Source organism: Limulus polyphemus, unplaced genomic scaffold, assembly GCF_000517525.1.
Source record: "Limulus polyphemus unplaced genomic scaffold, Limulus_polyphemus-2.1.2 Scaffold438, whole genome shotgun sequence".
In the NCBI taxonomy this organism is placed as follows: domain Eukaryota; kingdom Metazoa; phylum Arthropoda; class Merostomata; order Xiphosura; family Limulidae; genus Limulus; species Limulus polyphemus.
Window position 1 is genome coordinate 377,637 of NW_013666048.1, and position 25,949 is coordinate 403,585.

At 33.3% G+C, this 25,949-nt stretch overlaps 1 protein-coding gene across 4 annotated transcripts in view; it reads left to right on the plus strand.

Annotated features, from left to right (window-relative positions):
- LOC106458275 (neurexin-1-like) overlaps positions 1 to 25,949 on the plus strand; it is a 165,949-nt gene that overhangs the window by 99,822 nt on the left and 40,178 nt on the right. For all 4 annotated transcript variants that reach the window (XM_022384430.1, XM_022384432.1, XM_022384431.1 and 1 more), the window contains 6 exons: positions 2,867 to 3,180; positions 4,894 to 4,920; positions 17,149 to 17,307; positions 18,802 to 18,954; positions 23,134 to 23,431; positions 23,805 to 24,140. In XM_022384430.1, the coding sequence (XP_022240138.1) occupies positions 2,867 to 3,180; positions 4,894 to 4,920; positions 17,149 to 17,307; positions 18,802 to 18,954; positions 23,134 to 23,431; positions 23,805 to 24,140 (1,287 nt within the window). The remainder of the gene's footprint in view (positions 1 to 2,866; positions 3,181 to 4,893; positions 4,921 to 17,148; positions 17,308 to 18,801; positions 18,955 to 23,133; positions 23,432 to 23,804; positions 24,141 to 25,949) is intronic.

Below are 25,949 nucleotides of genomic sequence, written 5' to 3' on the forward strand. Positions count from 1 at the left end.
CGTATAATTACAGATTTTTCCCCAAAACGTGGACATTTTTAGTTTATTTTTTTCAGGTGTTCATATTAACGTTTTTTTTTTATTTGAATATATTTAATTTTATATATAAACGAAGATGGACAGAATATATGCTCTTCCTCGTATTCTCGCAGTCCTTCTCTCACTTAATAAGTTGTGTGAAAGATGTAGGTACTTTAGTGTCTGGTTTATACTGTAATGTTAAAACTACTCGTATAATGTAATATGTAAATTCAAAACTACTCCCATACACTTGTGGAATATATCACATTCTACTTATTGACGAGTTGTATATTGTGTATTTAGTATAATACAAAAGTTTCTCAAACTATCAGTTTATGACTTTTATACATTTAATTAGTTTAGTATGTTCTGGTTTTTGAAGCGTATTTTAGTTCTACTATCCTAACTTGTTAAACATTTATAACTTTAGGTATACATATCCTTTTCTGGAAAAGTAATCTTCTTGATATATTACTTGAAAGTTGGGTCTGTCTCCAGAAAAATAAAAGGACTAAACGCTGATTGGCAAAATGCACTGTTCTTACCACAGAACTCTTACTCAGATGAGTTTCATAATATGTAATTATGAATCTGTTTTCTTTATAGATGTGGATAGTCTTAGTTGGAAGTCTTTTTTTTTCTGGAAATTATTTAAGTTCTTATGTTTCTATTTGAATATATTCAACTGTATTAAACTCATAGAAAATCCATGTAGGATGATAAATTGATACTTTTCAGACAATTACAATCATGCAGTCTTTTGATCAGAATCAGTAGCAAAAAAAAAAGGAAAGGAAAAATAGAAATGGATATAAAAATAGAGATACAAGAGATACAAGTGGTAAGAATATCATTCATATTTTGGGGGGGGGGGGTAAATTGTGCTCGTATAGGAATATGAACCGTATGTAATATATAAAAGGTTGAAGATAGGTGTAAAGGATTTTTTCTTCCAAAATATTATGATCAATTTAACACTCACCAAAGGTCTTTGAGAGCCATTTCCACTGGTATGACTATCAAATTTTCCAATACCTCTCTCTAGCCTATCAGTGAACATCTCTTAATATAAATTGGTCCCAGGAATCATTTCAAGATCCTGCTTCTAACAATCAGTTCCACAAATGAAAGCAAGGCAACAGTGACTGGTAAAACTAATGGGTAGTGTCAGAAATTAACTTTAGAGAAGTCTTTAGCTTCTCGGAGAAGCACACACCCTTCCTCAGACTCTCTCCCTTGGGTGACTATCTCATCCATTGGACCTCATTTTTTAAAAGCCTTAATCCACCTTTGAGAATGTCTAACATGTGACGGTTATTGTAGTTTCATTCCACTACTGGGTGTTAGAATATAAAGCTCGAATTTAACTCCAAAACCTGATATTAAGTAGCTTGAATAGTTTCCACCAAATACAATTTCAATTGTTTTATTGAAAAACAAATCTAGTGTTAAACAGAAGATGTTTTTCGTGTAGAACTTAAAATTATTGTTGTCATTGTAAAAATAAAAAAATCTGCGATATATTTAAAATATTATACCCAGATATGCCTAAATATGTGAAAATAAATCTGTGTTAACTGAGATACTCTTTCACCCATATTTCTCTTAGTTTGTCCATTGCTGATTCAAAAGAGGAATATGAAAAAAACATCGGCAATAGACGTGATTATTATCACAAATTTTAAGCCTGTTGGTTTCTAATGTTTTGCAAGCCTTCAGCGTTCAGACAGGAACTTTTAAAGTATTATACTCAGATTTTAGTAGCAATTCTCATTGACAAGTTTCAAGTATGCAATTAATATGACTTTCCATTTAAATAATATTTACCAGAATCACTAGATATAATTTTCGTATCCTACTAAGTCTAACTACTATTTCTCTAGTATACACACATGCACAGAAAGAAATAAGTTTATGTATGAAAGGAGTTTTTTTAATCACACTCCAAATGAAACACAAACGTTTAGTATTTGAAATATTTTAGCCTATGATAATATTAAATTCATTACAGAGAGGAAGCCGACCGATAGCACTATCCAAAACGTTTACAATTCTGATAAAACAGTTAGCATTCAGGATCACGAAAAAAAAAGACTCAAAACTCGAGCGGTTTCGAATAATGGACTATTCTTCGCCAGTGGAATAAATGGTCCCTTCATTGCGCCCTTTATTCTCCTAAAACGTATACATTTACTTTGAACTTTGCACTCCGATGGGAAAAATACATTCATACAATTAATAGTATAAATATTTTGATTTAGAAAGACCAAAGGATTGCTTTCTTGTATTCTGTGTTAAATTCAAGTATCTTTTTTTGGAAACTAAAAAATAACTGATCACTGAAACTTGTTGTTAATAAAGCTCAGTTCGTTGAGTTTTTGTGATCTGAGCTGCAAATATAGGGAGACACAACGTGTTTTGAGTATACTATATCTTGAGTCTTTTTCTTTATATGAGAGAACACTTGTTTAGTGACAATATATTATATCTTCGATTTTTTTAGAGTAGAACACGTGTTTTGTATCGCTATGTATATATATATGTAAACACACATTAATTTTTTCAATGGAGAAAACATGCTCTGTCATGATATATATGTTTTGTCTTTTTCAAGTGAGAACACGTTTTGTCAAGATGCAGTATATCTTAAACCTTTTCAGAGAACAACATAATAGGTTTACTTAAGATATGTTCTTATGTTAGATCTTTGTTTTAGGAGAAAGCTCGTTTTTTTTGTCACAAGATATTAAACCTATCTTAGATAACATATCACAGTCTTTTGTCCTAATTTCTCACCTCTTTTGATGTTCTTTTAGAAAAGTTGTTTTTATTTCATTTTAATCAGAAAAATCACAGTCAGAAGCCACTTTTCGAGGAGTGGAATTTCTCAGTTACGACTTCAAAGCCTTTGGAGGAGGAGAGCCCATCACCAGTTTAAGTGACACGGTTTCCCTTTTTTTCAAGACTCGCCAGCCCCATGGGATGTTGTTTTACACAGGAGATGGAGATGACTTCCTTAGCTTATCGCTACGTGATGGAGGCATTGTTCTGACTGTCAGTCTAGGTTCAGGTTCTCTTGAAAGAGTCGTCCGCCCCTCTAGAGTGCGCTTTGACGACAACCAGTGGCACAAAGTTTTAGTTCATAGAAAAGTTCGAGAAGTAAGTAACAAATCGTTAAGTTTTAAATAAAGATAAATAAAGTTACATATACTTGGAATATTCACATTTATATTTCCTAGCTTTACAATTAAAAGGAGTGAGCTTTTTTAAGGTCGATGGACATGTTTCCTGCACAGAACTCATGCTCATGTTTTTCTGTGTACTCCATACACATTTTAGGATTTTGCAAACTTCTTCGTTCGCACTGTCTTTTACACATGATCTCTGATTGTTTTTTAAGGATCTCAAACGCTTATATACAAAGTACTTCAAATATTGGCTAAATTGTGTAGTGAATCTTTAAACTTCTTCCCCTGTACATCAGCTTTTTTTGGTGTAGCAAGAATAAAGCTTCCGATTTGTTTCAATTTCACGTAAGACTTATATACCATATACTCTTTTTTTGAACACGAATAGGTGGACTTGTTAATAAAGACATCAACATCCTGCTTAAAATACCATTAAGTAGTTCCGTTAATAAGCTTAGGTACCATTGTAAAGTTTATAATGCTGTAAGATGGCCCTTTACAAGGCTTAGGTTCCAATAAACTCTTTAAAATACCATTAAGTTGTTCCGTTAGTAGGCTTAGGCATAAATGTAATGTTTATAATAGTGTTAGATGACCCGCTACTAGGCTTATGTGCCAATATATTCTATAAAGTCATCATCAGGTTTAAAAAACAGGGAGCAGATGATAATGCACTGATTAAAACATCATTATGATATTTCGTTAAGAGGCTTAACAGTTGAAAACATTACCATACAGAGTGTATAAAGTGGTTTAGTTAGTCAGCTGAGGTATCAATCTCCTACTTAAAACATGAGTTATGAATATAATGTTTGAAATAACATTTGAGTATTTGAGTTATGAAACTTGGGTATGTATGCTATTCGAAAAGCACATCTTTCAAACACATCTTTACCAGTTTCTTTCTTGTGTTTCTTTTTTATAAACGTCAAGTTAAAGTTTGCTCTCTCTGGTTTTTAAAACTTATTATATATAAGAATTAAATTTTAAAAAATTGAAAGATTTTTTCAACATCGTTGGAAACTATCACGGCTGTAAAGGTGTATCTCTATTCCTTGGTAAAGTTACGAACCCCTAGAAAATTGACGTCATGAAAATGAAGGTTTAATAATGTAAAACACACATAGATCAAGGTAAAAAACAAAACAAAATTGGAGTAAATCATCAAATAAGATTACGTTGATGAAGACTTAAGCATTCTTCTGAAAACAGAAATGCCTTCCTGAAAAACAGTAAAGAACGATAAAAACATGGAGGATATGCTTGTAGACCTCTAAGTTAGTGTCAACAAAGGTTTCATTCACATCATCTTCCTTATTAACTGTGATACTTCAACTGTTAATAATATGGATTATTTGTCAAGAAACGGTTGGGATTCCAATAACCAGCTGGATTACAAGATGATTTAAAATAAATATAAAGAAGAAAAAACAACTTCTGAATTTTCTTGAACAATGTTCACGTGTAAAGAGAACCAAAAAAGTGAAACACTAAATGATCCAACATTCTGATTGAAATATATTCGAATATGATTTATTGTTTTCTCTCGCTTTTCTTAAAGCGATAACAAATAATTAGATGTATGTTTTAACTATGTAAGCTTGAAAAAATATCTGTTTATAGGTAAAGTGTTTAGTGATGTCTTAATAGAAATGCTAACAATTTCTTTTCCATTCATTGTTAGATCACGGATGTTACGAGCTTCTGTCACGTGAGTATATATTATTTTCTGGTTAGATATAGGTATCTCGGTGTATATATTATTTTCTGGTTAGATATAGGTATCTCGGTGTATATATTATTTTCTGGTTAGATATAGGTATCTCGGTGTATATATTATTTTCTGGTTATATGTAGGTATCTTGGGCACAGAATATCTTAAAGTTATGCACGAAACAAGATTCAATGTGTAATATCCAAGCTGGTTGGTTAACGCAGCTAAATACTCTTCTTGAATTCTGTATTCCTCATGGGGATTTGGTCCAGTCTTAACCTTATTACAACCAAAGAATCAAACTAAATTAAGTTTCCGAGTGTTAACATACTAAACATTTTCGAAACAGTTTGATTAATCCATATAGTACTATCGTTACCTACACACAGTAGTTAAAGTACCCTCTGTTTCACTGGTACTCGTAACAGATACATTTTCTTCTGCTCCAATAAAAAACGCAACAAAAAGTCAACTCTAGTTTAAATTTTATCTAAAATGTGCAAAATGCATTCGAACTCATTATGAAGCTTTACGCTTGCTCTTTTAACCTGTTTATCGTAATATCGATTTTCAAGTAGTTTAATCTTGGTTAAAACTGCTATTGTAGTAAAAGCAATTACTTAAAAACCTTTGTATACAGAGGTTGAGTACGTTATATTAAAACGACTTTATTGCCTTACCACATGCGACAGTCCATGTCGCCACGTCCAGTCATGCTCTAACTAACGACGTGCATCTTGAAAATGGCCCTGCGTCGTAGTTTCTATTGAAAAAGATTTAGTCGTAAGGCTGCCATGTCCAGAACACACACCACTCCTTCTTGCTGGCTCTCCATAATCCATCTATTGTGCGAGGGTGACAATCTCCCAGCAGATCGATACCACAGATATCTAGCTACATGACCGACATGTCTTTGTGTGGAATACTATGAATATCCGGAACATTCTCCAGTTGCATAAGTTATGCAATGGTTGAACGGATATCTCATGGAGACAGCTTATACACACGTGACTTGTGTCGCTTTTGCAGGTGGATATTCTTCTTGATTATGTTACGCACTGTTGCCTGGGACGTTTGTGGTCATGGATTCTCTCTCCTGTTACAAGACATCGCACTTACAAAGGCTGGTGTACGGCTTGTTGCAGGATTGATTCTAAGTTGATCCACATTCTCCTTTACCAATAGCATTAAGTACAAGGAGTATATCCACGTCTTGGAAATTAAGTACAAGGAGTATATCCACGTCTTGGAAATTAAGTACAAGGGCTATCTTGGAAATTAAGTACAAGGGCTATATCACCGATCTCAATACATTTTTATGATCTGAATGTAGAAATAATTTGCGTCAGAAGGGACTATTACATACCCTTCTCAAAAGCGATCAACTTTTGGTGGAATCACTCTAACTACGAAATTACAAATATTGTCAAATGTAGTTCTGATACATTACGTTCCAACATGGTTTCATGTCGGCTATGATTATCAAATGACTCACTGATCTGCATAATCAAAGTAGTTTTAATATAACGTACTCAAACCTTTGTATACTTTTCTTTTAGTTCTGTTTGCTTAGGCTTCAAAAAATTAATAGTGGTTATAATCAAACGAACAAATATATCTCAAAAATTCTAAATGTCAAAGACTCTTGTGAAGCTTAAGAACAAATGATTGTCAGGATTCGAATTCGATGACGGGGAACCCACATTGCTAGGACATGCTATTATACTACGATCTGATATGTTAGAATTACTTTAACTTTGCTACAGTTTTCTTTCTCAATTACAGATTTATATATCTCTGAAAAGATCGTTCTCTAAACATGAACATTTATTCAAATATAAATTGTTTACACAAAAAGTTCATGAAAAATGTTTCTATAAGGGTGTTCACTGGCTCAATACCAGTTTTCAATAAGTTGTATCCTTGTGTGTTGTACACCGTACTTAACGAGAAGTTAAACTTAATACAAGAGTTGATAAGACAGGGTGGCTTACACCGTACAATTATCAGTTGGAACGCTGCTAATTCGAATTTTATGGTGTGAAACGCTTAAATTGATATCAGTTGCGAAAGTTTAACTTGAAAAATTCTAAAACGAAAAAGAAGGGCTAATATTAATGTACATATCTCTTGAAATATATTACATCGTTAGAAACGACTTGTTTGTTTCAGAAATGCACGCAAAGCTTCGCAAAGTGCTACCTATGCATAGTCGCCCCTAATTTTGAGTTGATAGTTGACAGCTTACAACAATACTACTGCCAACTCTTGGGCTACTTTTGTTTGACCAAAAGGTGAGATTTGATCGTCACTTATAAATGATAGCGCACCAATATGTTTTTTTTGGGGGGGGGGGGGCAGGACGCGAACATGTATCATCGGATTCACAATCCGAGCACTATGACACATCCGGCCCAATAGACACGATAATCACAACACATTTCTTGTAAGATTTCATTTAAACAAGGCTTACCATTGTTTTGATGTAGGTATTCAGTATACATCCGATTAAGTGTTTGTACGTTATGATATTGTTAAAAACAAGCGCTAACATATTTATTACGATAAAAGAAAGTACGTGCAACGTCATCTTTTATGGATTGTGGAAAATAGCACGATGTTATGTAAATGTTTAGTTATTACCTGACTTTGTACATATATATATATATGTGTGTGTGTGTATATATGTGTATGCATCTATTGATCACAGGATGTTGGAAAAACGAGCAGATTTTTTTCAGTGTCTGCAAAAGTTTTGTTTCCATAACAACCGTTGCTAGATAACACGTCTCCACAAACAAATAGAAGTGGTGAAAGGTAGTCAATGTATATGTATGTGTTGAGGATATGACACGTATTCCAACGATGATGTTTGTGTTTGACGTGTTATTTAATAAGTAAAACATAATATTGTTTACTTATATTTATCCACAGTGAAAAACTTAAACATTAAAGTTCGATATAATATTAAAAAACAAAGTAGGAATTGTGTATTATAAAAAATATGGCCACTTGCTGACATTATATTTTCAGATCCAACCTCTTAATTTCAATTTTATGATATATTCAAGTAATATTCACAGATTAAAGCACATTGAGGTTAATTGTCTTATGATCTAGTATCGCATAAGTTACGAAAACTGTAATTTGAAATTCTAGGATAATGTTTCTCAACCACCGATTCGTGGACAAAGAAACAAAACTGGCATAATATTCAAATATAAATCGTAATGGTTTTTTTTTTTTTTTACTTTACATCTTAGTAGTCCGCGATAGTTTAGGGAGGAAGCGAGCTGGTTCCTTGTATCGAAAAGGTTGAGAAATGTTGTTCTAGGACACTCTTTTTTAATAATTAATTCGTAATAGTGCATTTCGAAAGATGGGAAACATAATAAAAATTAAGCACATTATAATTTAATTTACTAAATTTTATCCAGAAAACACTAAATCGAATGCAGGATAAATCGCATAATGTTTTATAATCACATAACTATACATATATGTGTGTGTGTTTGTGTGTCTAAATATTTTGGAGGCGTAATATTTAATATTGCAAGCAGACAATGCACCAACTGTTAATTAATGTGTCTGAATCGTTTTTAATGTTTTTATGCTACTTGGATTTCGTCCAACCGTTTGGAGATTCTCCTGCATAACTGCAAACACTCTTTTTTTTTTCCTGTTACAAAAATTGATGATATATTGACGCTAAGTAGTCAGAAACAAAGAGATTGATAATGGACGTGCTGCTGGAGAATGTTATACAACTTTTAACTTTTGCACCATTTATCCCATTAATGGGAAATATAAGAAGTGGAAGCTTTTAAAATGCCAAGGCATTCGGGTTTCGAAGGAATCACAATATGTGTTTAGGTACGAGGAGCCCGCGTTTCGAATGAATCATAGTAGGCATTTGGAATTCCAAGGCCTTTCCGTTTGGAAGTAGTTACAGTAGGAAATTAAAATTTCAAGGGCTTAATGTTTCGAAGGAGTCACAGTAGACATTTACAATATCAAGGATCCTGGGCTTTGAGCCACAGTAGGCATTTAGGGTGCAAGGTCTCTGGGTTTGAAAAAGTCACATAATTAAACAGACAAACAGCAGCTTTTTTTACGTTGTTGGTATTTATATAACACTGCACATTGAGAAGCCTAAGTCGAACTTGAATATTCGTATATTATCTGATTCAGTATCGTCAATGAATAAATCTACTACCCAAAAAGAGAAAACACTTATCAGGTAATGACTCTCATCTTGTTAATTCAAAATTGTCTTTTTGCTTTAGTCAAACCTGCGTATTTTCTGTTGAGTTAACATGTTGTTGTTACTTAAAGTTTTTTAATGATTTGCTTGTCATCATTCGCGTGGTATGTTTTTTAGAGATGAATTCGGATTTGAAATTTTACGATCAAGTTTGTCCGAATTTTACAGCTTCACTTCAGGCCCGATCCCAGTACAAATAAAAATAAATCTCTATAGGTCCGAGTAAGTCCGAGCATTTTTCCAAAAAAACCAAACGAAAATCAGGTCTGGTCTCATCCCTAAGATGTGCCCCCCAGTGGCACAGCGGTATGTCTGCGGACTTAAAACACTAGAAACCGGGTTTCGATACCCGTGGTGGGCAGAGCACAGATAGCCCATTGTGTAGCTTTGTGCGTAAATTCAAACAAAACAACAACAACAACAAAAAACCCTACGATGTAGGGATTTTAGACTACAAAACACTGAAAAACTGCATTGTTTTTCGACAGATTTATGGATTTTTACTACAGATTGTAATACACACTATTTATGTAAACACTGGTATAAAAGCCCGTCAAAAATGACAGGAAACCAAAGCCTACCAAATTTGAATCCTCCAGTGTGCATTTACAAATTTACCGCTTGTAAATACATAAGGGCCTTCTATCTTCGGGAAACCAAAGCCTATCATGAGCAATATCCAATTTACCTAAAGAGTGTCTCTTCCCAGCATCGACCCTTGCCCCAGTATTCATTGATCACAGTTATTTTTTAATCACATCAATTTCATTATTGCAATAGTTCTATTAAAACCACATTTATTGTAAATACTCGATCATCGTTCAGAAACTTCTCGTCATAACAAACGGTAAGTTAATTCCACTCGGTGCTAAATAAATCCTTGGTATAAAAACTCCCTTCTTGACAGGCTTTTATATAGCCAAAACCTAGCCGAAACTTAAGAGCTATTTACACTTACGTTAGCGATCGAATTCAATCAAAATGGGAACGGGCAATGAAAAGAAAAAATATTTTAGGGGAAAAAGTGGAATTGGACTGGTGTAACTCACGAAATTCGGAGAAATCGAGCGTGACCGACCGACACTTGGCTTTTATGATTATGATGACTTAATAATACCTCTGACTTTAAAATGTTTATACATGTATGTTCATTAATTTCAACTTTAATATTAAAGAAAATTAGTAACTTGTTTATGTTTAAGAGCTTTTTAGTTTTAAGTTTGATTAGCGATAAAATGAAACTTTGTTAATTAAATTATATAAAATTATTTAAATGCTTCTCATTTACGAATATCTGATTAGGTGGTAGATTTTGAACATATACGCCTTTATTTCAAAATATAACGCTCTCCATTAGAAAGTAGTATTTTCAGCTTAGGTGACTGTTGAAGAAAAAAAAGTTCTTGAGTTAACTAACTAATCTGATAATGTCCCGTGAAAAGCAAAGCAAAACTTGAAACTAATGATATGTTTCAAAGTTGGTGAACGAAAGTCAATATGAAATACAAACTTAAAAACAAAAAAATCCAAAATCTGAAACTGATAGTGGAAATGGAAAACGGCAAATGGGAAGGCGAAATGAAAATCAGAACAGCAAAAAAACAATCAAAAGTGTATATTGACAATATAAAGACAAATTCGGTTACAAAATGAAAATGAAAAACATAGCGTGTAAAATTATTAATACTTGTGAATCATTTAATAAACTTTTTAGTCTTTCGCATCTAAATATCAGCTCGATTCTGGTAAAAACAAACATAACACATTCCAAGCCTCTATAAACGACTTATAGGTAGTTTTTATAATGTTTTTATTCTCATTTCAGTAAGTGGTCTAACTTAAGATGTATATTTATAATGAGTTATTATTAACTCAGCAACAAGACATAAAGTTCAGATGAAACTTTGTAATGGTCTTCATTGTCTCATCACAAGTTAAGTAATACATTTTCTAAACAATAAAAATTGTTTGTTTGTAATTAAGCACAAAGCTACACAATGGGCTAACCACCCCGGATATCGAAACCCGGATTCTAGCGTTGTAAGTCCGCAGACATACCGCTGTACCACTAGGGGGCAACAATATAAATACTTTTTAACGTATATGCATTACTAAAAAGGTGTTTTTCAAATTAAATTTATTTGAATATACACTAAAACTAACTTAAAATGTCACACAATAAAAAAAGATCATATCCATCTATTATTAATACTGAAAAATTGGAAATTACCGATAAATCCAGTTAAGCTAAACAGGTTAGGATTAAGTGTTCTTGCTGAGTTAGCTCAATTTTAAGCAGTTATGTCAGAACCCTCAATGCTTCTTGGTTTAGTATCAGTTGTAATTGCTGTTAATATAATTCTGCTTGTGCTTTCCATGTTAATGTTTATAATATCATAATAATATAAAGCATTTCAGAACTCAATCGGTAGAAATTAAATTTATTGGCACTTACGTTAGCGCCTCCTTATCTTGCTGAGCGATAAAAGTCAGGAAATTTTGAAATAGATAGTATTTCGAAGCAAATCGACCGGGGTCCACTAATGCTGCTTTCGTGTACTGTTATATTGTACGTCATTCACGCGTCGCTTACTAGCAATAATACGTGTTCGCTAGACTAGTATTCCATACACAAAATGGATTTCGTTGTAGAAAAGGCTGTCATAATCTCTTGTAACATCTTAGTCTGTTGTATTAGCTTATCTAGCGTATCGTTTTCCAAATGCTTGAGGGAAGGAAATGATGTTGTATTGTATGCAGCCATAACGAATGTTATTGGAGCCTCCAGAAACGAATAACATGCATCTTTCACCATTCTCCAAATAGTTTTTCTTGTCAACACCAAAAATCCGAAAATATCGCAATATAAGAACGCCAATATTAGTTTTTCATGTATTTGTTTAAAAAGATACTCTAAATAACCACTTTGAGATACTAAACACTATAATGCCTTCTCACTGTTAAATTCGAAACGTAATAAATGTTTAGTTTTGGTTGTTGCCACATTTTAAAAATAAAATGGGAGTTAGTTTCCATTTTTTCTCTATATCACATACCAAACATGATTGTATTTTACGTACCTAATATTATGAACTAGTAACTAATTGAAATTAATGAAACAATTCATCGATAACAACGTATCGTTTCGGTTTTTACCTTAACTGAAATGCTGCAACCACTTTAAAACTTTATTCCCTACTATCCTGAAAAAAAAAGAAAATATAGAATCTTAAACAAGGTAAGAACAAACAACAAGTAAAACCCATGTACTAGTGTGACAAGGCTTAGATGTTGTTGTTTCTCATTATACCTAGTTCATTAATCAGTAAAAGGCAACATCAAGAACCATCAGAAAAAAAATTAATATCGTTTGTTGGTAGCGTTACTTAAATATTAAGAAACTTAAAATTTTATATAAGAACTTTATTTTGTCGTTCTTGGGTAGTTAATGAACAGAATGTGGAAGTTGTAGTTCAAAAATCTGCTTTTTTAATATGTTTTTGTTAATTCTGATAAAAGAGTTAGCACACAGGATCACATACAAAACGTACAATAAATTTTAAAAAAGACCCAAAACTCGAGCGCTCTCGAATACTTGACTATTCTTCTTCAGTTTTATTCTCCTGAATAAGATTAGCCATCTATTCGAAACCACTTGAGTTTGGGTCTTTTTTAAAATTCATGATTTTGTTAACGTATACCTAGAAAGTATCCTCTAGAACACAACGGTTCTATTACGTTGGGAAGTATAATGCCCCACATCACTACTTGCCTTGTGTGGAGCGGATGTATGTGCCTCAAATTACGAATTACCTGATCGTTAGACAAACGGTTTTAGTTTTGTTTGCTAATCAAATATAATTTGTCTTTCTTACATTAGTGTTGCTTCATCAAGACATTTTATCCCTTTGAAAGGTTGAAGAGAATATTCATGGACATGAAATACTAATGTTTAATCTTTCTTATTATGTTAAAAAAGAAGTAAATAGCAATTAAAACTATACTGTAATAATATGTAAGTAAGCGGAAGTAGCAGAGAATAGAACCAACCTGTTTTCTTATGACAGAAAGTAATCGAAGTAAATTAGTTCACGGAAGGATACATTTATGTAAAAGTAGGATTTATTAGCTCCAACAAAGCCAGTCATAATCTATGACGTACATCTCTTTTTAGTAAAAAGAAATAAACTTATAACCACAGACTCTTGTTAAAAATAATTCAGAGACATCTTCCATTGAGCGTTGAATTCTTGATTTAATAATAACATAAGCTTTTTGTATTTTCCATTATCTGAAATTTTTAATCAGTACAGAAACAATTCAGCATTGACTAAAGCCCATGTTAGTGGTGTCTGAAACTTTTGAGTTGTGATTAAGGCTTTTAATTTCGTATCTCCTTAGCCTTTAAGAGTTAGTGTTAACTAAAATATTGGATTCACTATATTTGTAAACTTTGAGTTAGTGTTGACTAAAGATTTCGTTTTAGTATATATAAAAGATAGCATGTTTGGATTAGTAGTGAGTATTGACAGAAGCATTTGAGCTAGCTTTAATTGAAGCATATGACTTATTCGTTTGTAGTTAAGTGCAAAGCTGCACAATGGGCTATCTGTGCTCTGCCAACCACGGGTATCGAAACCCGGTTTCAAGCTGTGTGAATCCGTAGACATGCCGCTGTGCCATGGGGGAGGGGTATGAATGTCTCTGGAAAGATACAAGGTATTTAGTTTGATAACTGAAAAGGAAAACTCCTATGAGTAAATATATTTGTATCTGTAGATACTCAGTCGTATGACTAACGGTAATGAGCTTTTAGAATATGGTGGAACTCACGTTTTTTATAACGAAAAAAAAAGATTTTGTTAGTGCATCTTTACCAATAAGATCAACATACACATTTCCTTATCAGAAGATCAAACAGACGGAACTAAATTGGTTCCAATTTAGATTCAACTGGATTAGCGAACTCGGTAGCTCCTGAAGAAGCTGTAAAAGAAATGTCTCAGTTTGCGTTAAATAAAGTTAAGAACAAATCATTTTTTGATTGAGAAAACTGTTGAGCCATCGTAAGATGCAACATCTATACCCAAGGTGATAGAGTCTTCTGAGAAGACATTCAATGTGAACTCAAACAAAAACATATTCAATATCGAGAAAAAGACCTACTGTTCTTCCTTTAGTTACAAGAGCTAATGAAAATAGATACTTGTAGCCTAATAATACGGTTAATAACACTTTTACTCTTGTGGAAATCATTTAGACTGCTTAATAATACGGTTAATAACACTTTTACCCTTGTGGAAATCACTTGGAGAGAGTTGATTAATATATTCTTGAGTAGTAATAAATATTAGTTTTGTACTTGCCGAAATCTCTAACGCAATTATGTCAAAACTTTGTAGCACGCATCAAAAATAACGGTTTAGAAATTTGTTATCTAAACGTATATATAATAGTGGGCAATAAACCAAGTTTATGATCAAGAACGTTTTAAAAATGAAAAAAATAGTTTAATAAATCTAAGAAAATAAAAGTTACAAATACAAAAACGAAACACAAGGAAACATTAATTAAAGTAAAGAGAAACACACTGACCAAACTTCAAGATATTACAAAAAACATTTACTTATATCGGACACAAGGCACAACTCGACAGTATATTTATAGCTTACATTGACTATACCATCCAAACAAACAAGAAACATTTAATAAAAGAAAGAGCACATTCACATATTTTGAAATTCGAACGGAATTATCTTGAAAGTTTTTATTATTAAATCGCTCATTCGTAGTTTTATTTGAGCGCGCATTGCGTCTTGACTCCTCTTCCTTCTTTATTTTGTTTTCTGTTGAACAAAACATTAGCGCACAAAGTAAATAAAGCCTATTTGAATATGCAATATGTCCTGAGAAGCTATTGACTGACAGCACAAAGTAATAATAACAAAATTAAAACTACATTTATTAATTTCACTAAATAATTCTCGAATAAGCACATTAAATATGACTGTCCTGATCTAGAGCTATGAATTGAAACTATGCTCGTTCTGCGAAGTCTTCTGATCACGTTCCTGAGAACTGAAGCAAATTTCACAGTTATCAGAGCTTTAAACAATGCTTCTCTTATGATTTGTAAATTGTACATTTAAAAAGCAAGTATTGTTTCCATAACAAACGTATAAATGTATTTCATCTTTTTTTTTACACATATAATTTCCTATCTATTTTTGGCACATATGACTATATAGTATAGTTAAGGTGGTTCAAATAGAAGAAACGAAACCTAAACTTAGCGATATTATATAGCTAAAGACTCATATACGTCACTATTGCCAACTTATATGCAGAGTTGGAAAGTATGGCGATAACCATAGCAACGCATGTGTATAATAGATATGTTATATTTGGCTTAATATTCTAAATACTACTGTAATATAAAACAGTAGGAAGGATCGGATTTCACAATAACGGTACTGTTTTTAATAGTAATGAAAGAACTCTTTCATATAATGCTAACAGAAAATTTTAATTTGATATTAACAACAAACTAACATTTAATGCTGACAGAAACTCTTATCTTGATACTGACAGAAACTTTATGTTAATATTAACAAAAATGTTTATTTTCTACTGTCACAGAAATCAAAGTACTAACAGAAACTTTTAATCTAAAACTGAGTACAAGTTCAATATACCTAATGTATTAGTGATGCCCCCCAGTGGCACAGCGGTATTTCTGCGGACTTACAACACTAGAATCCGGGTTTCGATACCCGTGGTGGACAGAGCACAGATAGCCCATCGTATAGCTTTGTGCTTAATTACAAACAAACAAACAAAATTATTAGTGATAGAAAACATGAATTGAATGTTTACTGAATGTTTTTATTCGGTCCAACATAACACATTAATTTTTCACCTACAGAAAACGATTATTTTTCTATATACAGAAAACTTCGGTTTGGAATTTATAAGAATATATGTTTCTTAATTCGAACAAAAAAATTGTAACTTAATACTGACAGGAAATAATGGTTTGAAGCGCACAGCAAACTCAGAGTTAGATTCACAGAAAAATGGAACTTAACAGCTTACATATTTTTTAATACTGACCAAGAATGTTTATTTAATACTGAGAAAAACAAACGTGCTACTGACAAACCTCTCGTTTATTCTCGCAGAGCACTTTCATTTAGTATTTAAAAAATAACAATTTTAAAAGAAAACCTGAATTTAATAGTGACAAGCTGGTAAGTCAGAGAGCTTATAACGCTAAAAATCTGGTTTCGATACCTGCGGTGAGAAGAGCACAGCTAGCCCATTTTGTAGCTTTATACTTTTTTGTTAATTTGCTCACTAGATTCAACTTTTTTTCCAAAATCTTTTGCTGCATCAGTTCACCATTACATAATTATTCACATTACTAAAACGGTTTATGCGTACAAACTTAAGAATTCAACACGTTTTAATGATATCCCATACGAATACATATCGTCAATCGATAGACGCAGCGCCTATGAGTTTCTGTACGGTCGGGCTGTTGAAATAGGCACTCGGAAATCGTCATCCTCATATACATGAATTATGGAAAATATTCAGGGAAGGTTGATGTGCTTTATACATGACAGCATTACGACGGAGTCTTTTCGAATGGAATATACGCTGGAGTGCTATTGTCCAGATGTACAGTTGTCAAATAGAGTGTGACCGGATTTCGCGATATGGACTGTAACGACGCGATGAGGCTCCAAAATATTTTGAATATAACATACTCAACCTTCTGTATTACTGCATTTGTTTAAGTAGAGTGATTTCTATCACTAAACAGGAGTCGTAAGTTAGGTTTTAGTTTACTATTACTGCCTGTTTTTCTTTTATTGAATTATTTCTCTTCTAAATAATTAAATTTCCCAAACTGTTAATAAGAACTATAACGTATTTGTACTATGTTTTGGGACTAGCTTTCTATAGCTGTGGACGGAGTCTACACGCAACGTGGTTCCACAGCAGGCACCTTCTCCTTTTTGTCTAGTAAGGAACTCTACGTAGGAGGCAGTGACGTAAACAGTGGTCATCTTGGGATACACAGTCGTGTCAGTTTTGTTGGATGCCTACGCAAAGTAAGTCATCGTTCCAACTTTGAACATGAAGTTCTATACATAGTGCTACATTCATAACTTATTTACAATGTATATATGAACAAAAATTGGAGATATTTAACTCCTTTTTAGACTATACCCTTCTTAAACTACTTTCCGTTTCCAAACATATCTACCATGCTTTGCCTGCTAACTTTGAAAGAAATTTGAGAAACCTAATTTTTATGAAATTTGAATTTCTAAGGATGCGAAAAAAGTCAGGTGACAAAAAACGGTAATTTTCTATCTTAATACCTGAGTTGCGAACTCCTCAGTCTAAACAGGTATTTTTGTAAGGTTATATTATACAAAGCAGAGATATAAAACACTGTAGTATTTCGTGAAATCATTCGTTCAGTAGTCGATTTGCATATATATAAAAAAAGAGGTCTTTAGACTTCCGTTTCATACTAAAAACACGTTAATCGGGGCTCTGAAAAAGTTCATTTTCGGGAACGCAAATGATTTAAAAAACTTATTTTGCCTTTTAATAAACCCCTAACTTTAGTAGAATAAAACAATGTTCTGAAAAGAAAAGAATAATTTGTAAGAAGAATAAAGAAATTAAAAAAACTATTTCAGTATTCTAAGACAGTGGTTATTGTTATCTTGTCCTACTAGTTCTTTGTTTGAAATTCTCTATAACTTTAAGTGAATACCTAAAACTGTGAACTCTTATTCAAACTAGAAACAATTGAAATTTAAAGTTTAGTTGCCATAGAAATCCGATCATGATTTGGTTTCTCAGCTACACTCTAGCTGAATGAGAGTTTATAAAAACGACTATTTAAGAAAATCTACCGATTTCGATCATGCTAAGACCCTGACTTCAAACTAGTAATTTTTTAATAGTAATCTAATCATCAGTGCAATTTTTCAATAAAATATATCTCAAGCCTGCAACAACCATAATTCTAATTTTAAATCTCTTTTCATGATCTGACAGTGTTATAAGTCACAAAAAACAATAATATATAACTATAATATATAATAATGAATTTCTGCTAATTACGTTTTAGATTAACTACTAAAATGAAAAAGGGGTCAACGTTATTAAAGCACTGAATTATAAGATTATCATTTTGTGGCTTGATACTTACGAAGTAGCAAAGCCTTTTTGATTTTATTGTCGTGATTTAATATTCTTGTTTGCAATTGTATTCCATTAGGTAAGGATTTTTAGTTATTATCTCTACTTGTTGATATTGATAACCTAAAGCTTAGTACTCAAAGGATAATAAGCTATTTTTATTTTATTGCATTTAGTTCGTTTACGTATTGCGTCAACCCAAATATACTTGTTTCTTTGCTCCAATATGTTTCAGTGAAAACAGGATACTTCAGTGTATTTAGTACTTAAGATTAAAAGGAAACTAAATCCTGATCTCGGGTTTTGGGTTTGTATAAAGATGCACTAAACTGAAGTCAAAACACATTTTCTGTGATTAAAGATCTCTTGCTTTTAACATCCTACAGGTTAGGTTCCTAGCAGACAGTTTAAGTATGGATCTAATTGAACTTGCCAGTACTGGAAGCAAACTCGTTCGACCACAAGGAAACTTTCAGTTTGTGTGTCATGAAGTTGAAGCAGCGGACCCCATTACCTTCACTACTAAGGAGTCGTTTCTGGTATTTTTTTGTTATTTTTTCGACAATATGATTATCAATTATAATAAGTTTGATGTGCATATGGTGTCCTACATTATAAATACACCACATTAAAATATCTCCTCAATATACTATATAGCAGTTGCGGGATAAAATCTAGACGTTTGGGAGGCTGAGGTTTTCGTTATTTTGTTTTTGTTTTTGTAATCTGAATGTAATATATTTATCATTTTAATATTTTTGAAAAGGCAATTATTCTTTCATCCATTTCCATCATCTTAATTTAAAACATTCCTTGTTCATAAAAATTGAGAGTGTTAATGTTATTACACGTCCTTTCAGAACATTTGGTATTCACAGGTAATTTAACAACCAGGAACAGAGTAACAGTTTTTTTAGAGAAAGTAAAAGAATGTTTTAGTTAGCCTAACGAAGTTTGTTTAAAATCAGCAGAAACACATACTTGTCTAGAATGTTAAACTGCTATCTGTGTTTATGTTCAGTACATTTACAATACATTACTTAACAACGTTGTTTTTCGATGCAACTCCATTTCAGTAACGCTGGTTAATTAGTTCAGTTTAATATTCTTGGCGCAGACACTGGGATTAAACTACAACACATGAGCATCATTGGTCGACAGGAAATATTTTACAAAACCACACATCAGTAAAACTGCATATACATTTACCAAGAAATCTATGGTACTAAATGAAGTTTATATCTCACAATTTATTCAACAGAGTCCCACTATGACATTTTCATAATATGTAGGAAAAATTTTATCTTATTATTTCTGTCAGCTTAAACCGAGATCTGCACAGTTACGGATATTTCATTTTTATGTGAATCTTCAAATTACTTAGAAATGTTACTATAAGTCCAGAAACAAGTAACGACAATTTCTACAAGATTGTTTTCAAATTCAATTTATTCCGGAATAAAGAATTACGTTCGCCTATAATTTGGAAGTTAGTTCTCCTTTACGGCTGAGAAGCCTGATAGTAACACACACATATAAACTGTAATACGACTTTTTGTATGAAACACCAAAGTTGAATTTCTACCGAGCTGGAAAAAGATCTTATCTGGCTTGCAAATGCGATTTAAAGAAGCCATTTCAATGTACATTGTCTTAACTTTTCAGAAAGTATTCATTGTTTAATGCACTTCTTATGAGTCATTACTTATGCTTGCTTGTTGTTCTTATGAATTATTCCAAATACTAAAAACCACGAATCATGTTATTGTACATACTTTCAAGTGTGTCCATCAAGTAACAAAGTTAGGTTTTGGCTTTCGTATGTAGATCGAAAAAGGGTTTGTGGGTGTACTTTTTATGACTTATAAGCTATACGCTAGATTTTTTGTTACTTTAATGATTCACTATTGCAACACCATAACACCATTTTAATTTTATAATTTTAAAAAATATTTTTACATGTTTTAGCTGTTCTTCTTTCTATTATAGTTTGGAATTATTTTTCACCTGTTATGACAATATTTGTCGTGTGCAAAAAATATGGCACATTTTTCTGCTCATTTGTCACGTAGAAAGGCTGTGCAGAAATGAGTTCCATTAAGACTTCAAGGAATCGCTTTTTCTGCTTCTTACATCTGGGAGGTCTGCTGTATATTAATCATTGTTATGGTGTAGTATTAAGATGTATTCTAGTAAGAACATTAAAAAGTGATAAGTAAAACGCTCTTGTATTGTCTGACTTGTTACAGTTATACGCTAAGAATAAATGACATATTTCAGCAAACCGTTTACTCCAAGCAAAGATACAAAACATGCGCCATTTGACTACCAATTCTGAACACAAAACAAGCTCATATGAAACAAAAATTACAAACTCGGCTTTTCCTCCAGAACAAACTAAATCCGTACATATATAGTTTTGCATCTTGTTTAATAACAACAAAGAAATCCATTTTAGCAGTTTGAGGTTCATTTTAATTTTAGTTATGTTAGATTAATGGAAAGGCTGATGAAAACTATAAGCATAGGTTTTCGTTTGGTTCCCAGTATAACTTAAACAATTATTTGAAATTTGAAATTTCGGTGGGAAATTCTCTTGATTACCTATGGAAAGTTTCAGACTTTTGTTGGCTTGAGTAGTTATGTGGTAGACCCTATTGATTGTCTATGGGAGTTTGAGAAGCTAAAACCGTTTGCCTTTCATTGAATATAAATAAATATTTGGGTACAGGGTTATGTAGTAGGTTGCCCTATGCTGTCTGTAGACAAGATTATAGCTAAAACAAGGGATTTAGTATTATCTCTGACTTATAATTTGCATTAACTTCCAATTGGTAAACGTTTGTATTTTGAGACGTACCAGTATTTCTCCAATACGTATGATAACAGGTAATTGGCTTTCTATTGACCACATCAAGCGTATAACAATGGTTGTTATTTGATCTTTTGTAATTTTATTGGTCACGCTACTAATGTTTATATTTGTTTTGGCAACTATTAAAATACAAGCTCTTAATCTTACAGTCCACAGCCAGTGTTAGCTACAGTTGATTGGTTTCTGAAGAAAATATATAAAATTGAAAGTAAAGAATTTACCTAGGAATCAGATGCAAAACTGAAAAACAAATCCTGTACAGGAAGTGAAGTTTCTGCCTTTTCCCACCTTCTTTAGCAGCAGATGCATTTTGCTGTCACATCTGATTGTTTGGGAACCAGTTTCTCTAGGTCAGTTTCAGAAAGATACAGAATAACTGAGACGATCATTTCTTCAACCCTTCCCTTTTTATATCTATCGAACATTTACTTTGAATCCACAAAATGTTGCCATACAACAACATAAACAGTTGCGGCCTGTTTCATGACAGTCTCCTTTGATCTGCCAGGCATTGCTATCGAACATTTACTTTGAATCCACAAAATGTTGCCATACAACAACATAAACAGTTGCGGTCTGTTTCATGACAGTCTTCTTTGATCTGCCAGGCATTGCTATCGAACATTTACTTTGAATCCACAAAATGTTGCCATACAATAACATAAACATCTGCGGCCTGTTTCATGACAGCCTCCTTTGGTCTTCCAGGCATTCCCATTGAACATTTACTTTGAATCTACAAAATGTCACCATCCAATAACATAAACATCTGCGTCCTGTTTCATGACAGCCTCCTTTGGTCTTCCAGGCATTCCCATTGAACATTTACTTTGAATCTACAAAATGTCACCATCCAATAACATAAACAGTTGCGGCCTGTTTCATGACAGCCTCCTTTGGTCTTCCAGGCATTCCCATTGAACATTTACTTTGAATCTACAAAATGTCACCATCCAATAACATAAACAGTTGCGGCCTAGTTCCGTACCAGCATATATAATAATTAGCTATGATACTTTCTATTAGATTAAAAAATTACATATATCTGTTGTAGATCGCTTTCACACGACTTTGTTAAGATCGTGCTATACTCACACTTCACTTTCCCTTCTTACTCATCTACTTTATTTAGGGTACACTTATTTCTACCAGGAATTGACTTATACTAGTATAAAGATAACAAATTACTGTCTGTTACTATAATCATTAACACGTAGACTTAAAACTAGTTTCTACTTCATACTGGCAGTATATTACTTTCTTCCTTTGCATCTGTCGATTTATTTGTCCTCTCACACATCTCCCGGTCTTTCTTTTTTTTAGTTGAACTCCTGTCTTTTATATTCCTTTCTCAAACCCTTGCCGAACTGGTCCCTTTCTTTTCTTTTTTTTTTCCTTTTTGACCTTGCGCACTTGTTTCCCTTATATCGGATCACAACCTTTTACAAACATAGGTGTTCTGTAATCACCACAGCGGCTGAACAGAAAAACCGCCGCTCACTCTAATAAGTTTTTAATGATTTACAGTGTTGTAATCCCCTGATCTCTCAGAGATTTACAAAAAGCCGGCTGTTCATTTCTCTCAACCAACTCCAGCGGATGTTCTTTACACCTAAATTCACAGCAATATCCGTTTTTGTTATATTTAAGACATATATATATATGTACTTTTTACATATATTTTTTTCACTTGATTTATTTAAAAGTATGTTAATCTGTTTGTTTACAAACTAAGTATAGAAGTGTTTGATATTGAACTTCAATTTATTTGTGACTTGGTATACCACCCACAACTTGTATTGCTTAGTAAATTGAGTACAAACATTGTGAGCTTTTTCCACAGGCCTTATCCCGCTGGGATGCCCCACGTGGGGGAAGAATCTCATTCAAGATACGGACCAATGAACCCAACGGTGTTCTTATGTATAACAGCGGCGCCACCGCACAAGGGGACTTTTTTGCCTTCGAGCTGCTGGCAGGTCATGTATATCTCCTATTGAACTTAGGTTCCGGATCAGTAAAGGTAAAGGCCACTACTCGACGAGTGGACGATGGTCACTGGCATAGAATTTATTTGACGAGAAAGAGCAAATCTGGACGAGTTATAGTAGACGAATATTCAGTCGAATTTTTTACACAAGGTAAACAAGCGACAAATATATTTTGTGTTCTAATTCTTTAAGTAATATAGCAAACCCAGCAGCAGCGTTTATTCTAAAGAGTGGTGTACATCCTTTATGTATAAAAACTTTGAGTCAGTAATTAAGTTTCGAGGTTATTACAGTAAAATATCAAATATAAAGACAGTGAAAGTAGCTATGACTCCTCAGAGAAACATCAAGCGACTCATATAAAAATATTTCTAATTATCAATGTTTTCGCCTAAATTACAGAACTTAACATATACTTATTTTATGAACATAATTTTTACTTTTAAAGGCACGCAATCTAGCATTCACAGCTTGTCAAAATCGAGTCGATAACAAAGGTTAACTAAATTGTTTTACATCTCAGGCAACTCAAATCAACTTGACCTAGAAGGCCCCCTATACCTCGGAGGAATAGGAACAAGCCCAGAAGGTAGAACCATTCCACCAGAGCTCTGGTCGGGAAAGCTTCAATACGGCTACGTCGGTTGCATGAGAGATTTAATAGTTAACGACAATGCAGTGGACATTGCCCTTTACGCCCAGAAACAAGACTCGGGCAGTATTCGACCCGCCTGCCACACTTCACCGCCCCAGTGTGATAGCCAACCATGCTTAAACGGGGGCTTTTGTACAGAGGGCTGGAACCGCTACCTCTGTGACTGTAGTAGGACTAACTTCACTGGTTCAGTTTGTTCTAAAGGTAAAAATTGCCTCTTTTTATCACAGTAGTAACTTACGTTAATATTTAGGAATTTTATTAACTAATAGAGTATCATCAATCGATTTACGAAGTTGTAGTCATATGATATAAGTAGTTGTTTTCAAGAGTACAAGTTGTAATATTTATCCTCAGTATTCAGCTCTTGACTAATTGCACAGCTTGAAACACGCCAGTAAGGGTCACTTAATGTAAATGAGAGTATTTGCTATGTTTCGGTTCCCTCCCTTGTTGAATGTATTCATCCCGAGAGTTCAGCATATAATAAACAATACTAATATTGTTCGCAGATGGTTGAAAAGCTTTTACTCAGAAGCTAATAATATATTGTTCGCAGATGGTTGAAATTTCTCAAAGTACACTTTGGTGCGGAATGATTTTGGTCTAAACTCCAACAATGTTATCAAGTTAATTAGGTTTTCAATTGCTCTGCCTTTTAAAGTTTTATGGGTTAAGGTAATGTATTGATTTTGCATATTCCTGCCTGACGGGTCTTAGATAGGTTGACACTTAATCAGAGTAAATACTGGGCTATATATACGGCGATAACTACAAATGACATCTTTGATGTGTTGGTATTAGCAACACGCCGTACTGCTCTAACAGTTAAGCATTGGTGGTTTCGACATATTGAGATTCAGTTTAATTTTCCCATCTTGTATGATTTACTTTGTATTAATGTCGGCCATTATTGCTTTGTGAATGACACTGATATTAGTAGAATTTTGATTTTATCGGACAGCTCCTGTCTCTTTCTAGCGCGGAATGGTGTTTCGGCTTCTATACTGAGGCCTTCTTCGGGTCCATTAAAGCCAAAGCTCTAATATGTCTTGAAACGACATTTTTACTAATTTAATATATTGTTTTGAGATTACGGCCGAAAATATTGCTAATAGCGAGGATACCAACTGAAGAATATGTGCACGTTTTAATCCTTCTAAATAAGAACGGTGTATTAAATTACTTCTGAACTATGTACTCAACTTGTTACGATCGACAGTTAGTGATAAATGTTTTAGTTTTCCGTTGATCAGTAAATAGATAGATTGGTATTGCTACGTTAATTTCTGTTGACGTTCTTCATTAACTGCTTTGTACGTGGCATTTACGGCTGAAGTCGATGTAGGATCTGATACCGAATGTTGCGGGCCCGGCATGGCCAGGTGGTTAGGGCACTCGACTCTCAGTCTGCGGGTCGCGGGTTCGAATCCCCGTCCCACCAAACATGCTCGCCCTTTCAGCCGTGGGGGCGTTATAATGTGACGGTCAATCCCACTATTCGTTGGTAAAAAGAATAGCCCAAGAGTTGGCGGTGGGTGTTGATGACTAGCTCCCTTCCTTCTAGTCTTAAACTGCTAAACTTAGGGACGGCTAGAGCAGATAGCCCTCGTGTAGCTTTGCGTGAAATCCATAACAAATAAACAAACATTTCCTTGTATTAAAAGCAGAAATATTTCCACATTTTAGTTTTAAAATTTTAGTTTTTATTCAATCTTTCAACAATTTGAGTTTCTATCTGTGTGTTACGTCTCCATTTGTTAATTAACTTTCCGTAACTTCGTTCCGACGAAACTTTAGCGACACTTACTTAATAAAACTGGTTTATTATTTCCGAATATAACTTTACCGATACACTCAACTTCAACAATCGCGCTAAAACAAACTCTATAACAACGAACGTGCTCAATAATACTCTCTGACTGCAGATCAATTACTCACTGTCTACACACACATCCTCCTGTCACGTTGTCACTCTCTTTTATATACCAGACTACCCTATATATAGTAAAT